The following is an 8,319-nucleotide window of genomic DNA, read 5'->3' as shown; positions in this document are numbered from 1 at the left end:
GCTACTACAGAACAATAAGGAGATTGTGGAAGAAACCTGTAATCTTGATGTTGGCAGTTTGCTTAAAAGGAAAAGGGAGACAGGGAAAGAGGGGTGCAGTTTTATTTTTTAATTCCGTATAATTCCAGGTTAACGTAGAGTGTTATGCTAGTTACAAGTGGACAATATAGTGACTCAACGAGTCTAAACGTTACTCCCTGCTCAGAGAGGGGTGCACTTTAAAAAAAAATGTACTAGGATGGGAAGACAGACCTGTTTTTCCTTGTTCTCATGTTTCTTTCTGATTTCATTCATACTTCCGGGTACATAATAAACTCAAAGCAGCCAAAACGCCTCACCCAGCCACCTTCCCTAGCTATCCATTTACCTGAATTCTTTGCGGATGCAGCATAAGAAAATCTGAAATCTTTTAAGGATGGCTGTCTGCCAGGGTCGGCGAGCGACCTAGGCTCAAGCATGCGCAGTAGACAGAGTTACCAGCGTGCGCGGGAAGCTGGGCCGCGTCCGTTTATGATTGGCTGTCGTGGCGGACTCCCACCCACCGAAACGCAGCGCTCGGTGCTGATTGGGTGGTTCCGCAGAGGCCGGACGTCGCACGGGAGGGAGGGAAGGGAGGCGGGAAACAGCTTAGGGGGTGCGGGGTCGCGCAGTTCTTTCAGGCAGGCGGTGAAGAGGTTCCGAAATGGCGGTGCTGCCGAAGGAGACGCTGCAGCTGGAGAGCGCGGCCGAGGTTGGCTTCGTGCGCTTCTTCCAGGCCATGCCGGAGAAGCCGACCACCACGGTGCGCCTCTTCGACCGAGGCGACTTTTACACGGCGCACCACGAGGACGCGCTCCTGGCCGCTCGAGAAGTGTTCAAGACCCAGGGGGTGGTCAAGTACATAGGGCCGGCAGGTGAGGGCGGGGACGGCGCGGGCTCGGGGTACCCCGCGGAGTGGGCTCCCCTCAAGCAGTGGGCGGCGTGCGACTGACTCGGGCGAGGAGGCACCGCGGGGCGGAGACGTCGGTGCCTCCCGGGGATGGCGCTTGCTTCGGCCACTGCCTGGCCGAATGGGGCGCCACCTGCCCCTGCCCTGCCCCCGCCGTAAGTCTGTTCCTCTGCAGCGGCCCCAGACCTGAACAACGGGCACCGAGAGAGCGTCCCAACTTCCAGGCGTTGGGCGATGTGTTTTAATACATTGTTGTTGCCGAGTAGTCGCGTGGGTGTCTGCCTGCCGCCCCGCCTTGGCCTTATGGATCTCCCACCAACTCCGACCAGGAATGAGATTTAAAATAGAAAGTGTTTGGCGAACCATTTTATGTCACCACTGTGATTTTGCCCACACACTGCTTGTACCTCTGGTTCGGTGCAGGGATTTGGAATGGGTTACTGTTGATGGGCAGTAACTGTTGCCAAGTGGTCAGAACCTCGGCTTCTAGCCAAATTGCCTGGATTCAAGTCGCGACTCCTCCACTTAGTTAGCTGTGTGACCTTGGGCTAGTCACTTATGTCTGTGCCTCAGCTCGTCATTCCGTGTCCTTTGTAATCCAGCCCCGTGGCTCCAGCATCATCTTTCTCTCTAAGGCTACAAACTTCTCACCCTTCGTGAGCTAGATGTTCTAGATGTTGTATGTTGATCTTGACTGCCAGGCTCCATTCTAATGATGGAAAGAGCATTCTGGGAGGAGTGAGGAGTCGTGGCTTCTAGTGCTGCCTTTGCCACATGCAGATGGGATGTTACTGACAAAAAGAATGTTTCATTTCTCGGACAAAAATTTATCCAGTGCTGCTGTATCACTCAGGGTTATGGACCTTGGGAAAGACAGTATCCCTGCCTTCACAGAGATCTCTCTAGTGGCGAGCAAGGCAGAAATAATAAATAATTCAGGGTGAAAAATTGTGGAGGTGTGCTCCACAGCATGTTGTTGAAGAGGCAAAGAGGCAGAAATGTCAAAGATTGGAGACCTCAGGAGAAGCACGGTATGAAAAGCTAAATTCCACTTGAGTCTTAAAGGACTGGGTGTTTGCAATGGAGAGGATCTGAAAAGAGGCAGATTGCTGTTGCTGGAGCAGAAACCCCTGAGGAGAGTGGCCCAGGTGGATGGGATCAGATGATAAAAGGCTTTTTATGTTGTACTGATTTGTTGGACTTTTTATGCTGTAGGCTCTGAGCGGTTGGATGATGTAAGTAAAAAGTGAAGTGCTATGTTGGATCATTTGGCTGTAGGGTAGGGGTTGTTAGAGGGGGTGAGAGTAGAGGTATTGGGATCAATGAAGACCATTCAGCGATCCTTATGGATGGCATCATAGTTAAGGATGGTCTAAGCTGCTTTCCAGTTTTAAAGTTATTTGAGGCTAGTGCACTTAACTCTTATTTTTGTATTGTGCAGTCTAGAATGGTTTAAGCATTTAAAATGTAAAAAGTTCTAAACTTACTTGTACGTTTGTGTAAGTTGAATCACTGATTTTCCTAAGTATCTGTTGAAGATTCTAATACTTCTTTTTTTCTATTTTAGATTATGAAAGGAATAATGGATACTAAGCATTACACCTATTTACTGGGAAGAACATTTAGTATAAATATCCAAGAATCTTTTATACTGGAGTGTAGACTTTTAAAAAACAAAAATTTTCCTTTCATTGCTCTTGAAGGTTGAAATGTGTTTACTGGGCACATTTGAATAGAGTAACCTAGACTGTCCCCTCCTCTTAGTCATCTTGAGAATGGCGTTAAAGGTGAATTTAACTTGGGTTCCCTGAGGGGCTTAGCTGGTTAAGCATCTGACTCTTGGTTTCTGCTCAGGTCATGATCCTATGTGTTCATGTGATTGAGCCTGAGTCCAGTTCTGCACTGATGGCACAGAGCCTCCTTGGGATTCTCTCCCTCCCTCTCTCTCTGACCTCTCCCAATTGTGTGCATACGCATGGTCTCTCTCTCTTTCTCTCAAATAAATAAACTTAAAAAAAGGTGAATTTAACTTTTCAGAGATTAGCAGGTAAATGTGAATTATTCCTAAGGATCTAGTTCTTCTGTTAGACATTTATGCCAAATACACATTTTAGGTAAAAAATTGTCCTAATATATGTTTGGGTAGGATAATAACCGTTATAAAAGGATCGATCATTTGTTATTAGAAATGGGTTGAAATAAAGAGGGAGTGACTCAAAAGCAAAAATGTACCATAGATCCCCAAAGCTAGTGTCTTGCAGTTTTCAGTGTGTAAGGTATGATGCAATATATATAAGTCAAGATCTTATTAAATAATGTTTTATTTATTTTTTATTTTTTTAATTTAAAAATTTTTTTTAATGTTTTATTTATTTCTGAGAGAGAGAAAGAGAGCATGAGCAAGGGAGGGTCAGAGAGAGAGACAAAGATTCTGAAGCAGGCTCCAGACTCTGACCTGTCAGCACAAAGCCCGACATGGGGTTCGAACCCACACACCGTGAGATCATGACCTGAGCCAAAGTCGGACGCTTAACTGACTGAACCACCCAGGCACCCCAGTTTTATTTTTTTATTAAAATTTTTTTTGGAATTTATTTATTTATTTTGAGAGACCCAGAGAGCGAGCAGGGGAGGGGCAGAAAGGGAGAATCCCAAGAAGGCTCAGTCAGTCGGAACCCAGAGTGGAGCTCAGACTCATGAACTATGAGATCATGACCTGAGCCGAAACCAAGAGTCAAGATACTTAACCAACTAAGCTACCCAGGCACCCCTTAATTTATTTTTACGTTTATTTATTTATTTATTTATTTATTTATTATTTTGAAAGAGAGAGAGAACGTGCATGCAAGCAAGGGAGGGGTAGAGAGAGGAGAGAAACCTGATCAAGTTAAGGTTAGTTATGTTTCTAGGCAGCATTGCTTATTGCAGGAATGACCCTAGATTGGTAAATTATGTCTGGACTGTAATGCATGATGAGGACCCCATGTATTTGCACTCTATGCAAATCTTGGACCCTGTAACCTTTTCCCACATTATTTAGCAGTTGAACTTGCCTCTGACTATAGAAAGTAAAAATCATTAGAAATTCCTCAATTTCCTGCCCCTAAACCTAGATTTTAAGTAATAGATTTGTTAGGATATTATTCATATGCAATATGATTCACACATTTAAAGTATACAATTCATTTTTTTAAACAAATCAGTGGTTTTTAGTGTATTCACAAAGTTAAGCAACCATCACCATAACACTTTATTTATTTATTTATTTGTGTGTTGGTTTATACTTTCTAAAGTAATCTCTGTGCCTGCATGGGGCTCTAAACTCAAGACCCTGAGATCAAGAGTCATATGCTCTACTGACTGAGCCAGCCAGGTGGTCCCATAGTAAATTTTAAAACATTTTTTATGAGTCCCAAAAAGAAACCTTGTACCTAATTAGCAGTCACTCCCCCCCTTCCACCCTCTCCAGTTCTCCCAAACCTAGGCAACTACTAACCTGCCTTCTCTCTAGATTTGCTTATTCTGGATATTTCATAGAAATGGCACCATAAAATATATGGTCTTTCATGACTGGCTTCTTTCCCTTAGCAATATTTTCAAGATTCATCACTGCTATCGGTACTTAATCCTTTTTATTGCTGAATAATAATCCATTGTATGGATATATCATACCTTGTTTTTATCCATTTGCTAGTTCACAGACATTTGGGTTATTTCCTGAACCTATACTTTTTTTTTTAAAGTTTATTTAATTGAGAGAGAGAGAGAGAGCACGTAAACGAAAAGGTGCAGAGAGAGGGAGACAGAATCCTACGGGCTCAGATCTAAGAACCACAAGATCATGACCTGAACCTAAATCAAGATGCTTAACCGACTGAGCCACCCAGGCATCCCTTGAACTTATCCTTATTAATTTCATCTGTACCCATTCTTTCCTTCCCTGTTGTGTCATTGAGGAGGTAAGCCTTTTGCTGTGGTCTGGATCCCATCCCCTCTTCTCAGAGGTGGCTTTCTGTTGATTGTATCTTCTCTCTTCTATCTGGTTCATTCTGTTAGCATTTAGACTTACTTGCATCTTCTTAGCTACTTTTTTTTTATTTAAAAAAATTTTTTTTATTTCTGAGAGAGAGACAGCATGAGTAGGGGAGGGTCAGAGAGAGAGGGAGACACAGAATCCAAAACGGGCTCCAGGCTCTGAGCTAGCTGTCAGCACAGAACCCAACGCGGGGCTCGAACCCGTGAACCGTGAGGTCATGACCCGAGCTGAAGTCAGACGCTTAACCGACAGAGCCACCCAGGCTCCCCTTAACTACTTTTAATCTTTAACATCTAGAGATAACATTATTGTAATAAAGCCCTGTGAGATGGGTTAGTAGCTAGCTCCAATTTGTGGATAGGGAATCTGAATCACTGAAAAACTTCCTTAACTTTTTGCCTCTTTTGCTGTCATATCTCAGCTTAGAAAGCATCTCCTTTTGGAAATCTTTCTTGATTCCCACATTAGGACTGCCTGGTTAGCTGTGCCTCTTAGGTGTTCCCTGCCCTGGGACCTTCTCCCTGCCCTAGACACAGCATTTATTCTACCCTGGTGCCCATCTATTCCAGTAGACTGAAAGCTCCTAGAGGGCAGGAACTTTGTTTTAACCAATGTCTGCCTCTGAACCCCAGCACCTGATGGTATAATTGCCCACGTGTAGCAGACACATGGTAATTGTCAGCAGAATGAGGTTGGGGGCTCCAAATTACTCTTGAAGAGAAAAATCTTGTATGAACATGAAGCTATTCCTTTTGCTATATCCCAGGTGGGGACAGAACAGCTTTCTGTTCCTGTTCCCTTATTTCATAGTAGAAGGTCAGTTTTACCTCCCAGCTGGTAGACAAAGAATACAATGCCAGTCTCTTCATTGGGAACATAGAGTAGCTGTATTTATTTTATTTTTTTCCAATGTTTGTTTATTTAGAGAGAGACAAACAGTGAATGGGGGCAGGGGTAGAGAGAGAGAGGAGATGCAGAATCGGAAGCAAGCTTCAGGTTCTGAGCTGTCAGCACAGAGCCTGACATGGAACTCTTAAGTCACGAACCCTTGAGATCATGACCTTAGCTGAAGTCAGACATTTAACCGACTGAGCCACCCAGGCACCCTAAGTAGCTATATTTTCGATGTCTGTCAGTAAATAAGACTTAAAATGCACTGCCACCCAGTATGTCACACAAACTCCTTTGAGAGAAATGGTATCTTTGGAGGATAACCTTGGCAGTTGGGCACCCTGTCCATACCTTAGCAATGGAAGTAGGGGTGGGGAATTGTCTCATTTGTCTCTTTACCCCACCCACTTTTAAGAAATCACCACAGTTGTGAACCTGTGTTCTGTTGAATTTGTCATTTGAAAGATTTGATCGGATTGCTCTGGATCCTTCTACCCAGAACCAAGTAGATAACATTGATGTGCAAAGTAGTTGGATAATAGGGAGTGGTGGGGCTTGTGGATCTGAGAGTGGTTGCTTATTCAATTCAATTCAATGCTTAATAGCATTTAATTTCAGATATTTTAAAAACCTTTTGCTGGCCAGACAGTTCTGTTGGCACATGTACTGGATTGATGATTTAAGAACTGTTTCAGAATTTTGCCAGACTTGGGGCGCCTGGGTGGCTTAGTCGGTTAAGCGTCCGACTTTCACTTAGGTCATGATCTCGCGGTTCGTGGGTTCGAGCCTCGCGTCGGGCTCTGTGCTGACTGCCAGCTCAGAGCCTGGAGCCTGTTTCAGTCTGTGACTCCCTCTCTCTCTGACCCTCCCCTGCTCACGCTGTCTCTCTCTCTCTACTAGAAATAAATAAAACATAAAAAAAAATTTAAAAAAAAAAAAAAGAATTTTGCCAGACTATTGTTTTTTTCCCTCTCTTGGAATTGTTTTTGCTGAGTTAGACTTTACGTTTTGCCTTCTAAAATCTAAAGGATGATTTGAAAAACAGTGTTTTCCTTCCTTGAGCAAGTTTTCCTATCAGTGCTTTCCTTCCTTGAGCAAATTTTTTTCTTTTCTGTTTTTTCTTTTTCTCTTTTATTTTTGGAGAGACAAGAGTGTGAGCAGGGGAGGGGCAGAGAGAGAGGGAGACCAATCTGACGCAGGCTCAGGCTCCAGGCTCTGAGCCATCAGTGTAGAACCTGACATAGGGCTTGAACACACATTATGAGATCATGACCTTAGCTGACGTCGGATGCCCAACAAACTGAGCCACCCAGGCACCTGTTTTTCTTATTTTTGTTTTTGTGATGTTTTATTATATGAATAATGTTACTCATGTGGAATTCAACTGGATGGGTTGGTAGGGTGACCAGTCATTCTAGTTTTCTTGGGATTGAGAGGGTTCCTGGAATATGGGACTTCTAGTATTAAAGAAGGCAGAGGGAACATCTGAGATCAGGTCATGATCTCTTGATTGGTGGGAGTGAGCCCCATATTGGGCTCTGTTGACGTCATGGAACCTGCTTGGGATTCTCTCTCTCTCTCTCTCTCTCTCAAAATAAATAAACTTAAAAAAAAAACCAGAGTCTTAACGCAAAGTGAGATGAATGCTAGGTCAAACCAGGAAATAATTTAAATGGGACCTCCCATTCCACTCTGAGGTACTCATGGTGAGTGAGTGTTAGTTGGGCGATAGCAGTCTGTTGCAGGCTGGAGGCCTTCATTCTGGAGCATGCTTCTGAGAAATGTGAGTACAGGCCTTGTTGAATGAGAGTCTAGAGTAAACATAATTTTCAGGCAACTTGCTTTCTAAATGCAAGCTAAAGAAACAACAGTTTATTCAAGTCTGTAAGAAAATGTGACTGAGTTGAAGACTGGTGGCCTAAATAGTGTTTTACTCTAGTTTTGAATTGATTGCCTGTATTTTAAACATTGGGAGATTTCATGAAAAAGATTCATATTTTGAGCTGCTTTTGAAAAGTCTACATAGTTGAAAACTCTGGGTATGAATATTCCCACAATTCAGCAGTGAGTTCAGAGCGGAGTGGCTGCTCTCTGATGTGGTCTAGATTTGTCCTTTACCCTGATAGGCTTTCCTTGTTTTGTCACTGTTCCCACCATTCCATGGTCTCTACTCCATGGTCTCTTTTGAAGCCACTTGTCATGTCAGGTCTGTTCTCTTCCTTTGGCTTCCTTTGCTCATTTGATAACTGGCCTGGTCCCCGTAGATACTTGTCAGTCCTGAGTGAGATCGTGAGGAATGTTCTAGGGAAGAACCTTAGGCAAGATTTGAGCCCCTTTTCAGGGTGTCAGACAGTGGGGATTCTTGTTAGTACTTATAACTAATGAAGGAATATTGGAAGTATCAGTTGTGTTTAGTTGTATAAAACAGTTGAATTATGTCATTTACTCTTCATGCTGATTTGTA

The 8,319-nt window shown here is 43.5% G+C and overlaps 1 protein-coding gene across 1 annotated transcript in view; it reads left to right on the top strand.

Annotated features, from left to right (window-relative positions):
- The first annotated feature begins 642 nt into the window (after positions 1 to 642).
- Positions 643 to 8,319, top strand: part of MSH2 (mutS homolog 2) — an 85,819-nt gene continuing 78,142 nt past the window's right edge. Inside the window, exon 1 of the mRNA XM_039245949.1 lies at positions 643 to 893. Within this exon, the coding sequence (XP_039101880.1) occupies positions 683 to 893 (211 nt within the window). The 5' untranslated portion in view covers positions 643 to 682. The remainder of the gene's footprint in view (positions 894 to 8,319) is intronic.

This window comes from Hyaena hyaena, unplaced genomic scaffold (genome assembly GCF_003009895.1).
Source record: "Hyaena hyaena isolate Hyena2069 unplaced genomic scaffold, ASM300989v1 scaffold_274, whole genome shotgun sequence".
NCBI classification, from domain to species: Eukaryota; Metazoa; Chordata; class Mammalia; order Carnivora; family Hyaenidae; genus Hyaena; species Hyaena hyaena.
The sequence above is the reverse complement of the archived record's forward strand: the minus strand, read 5'-3'. Positions and strand labels throughout refer to the sequence as shown.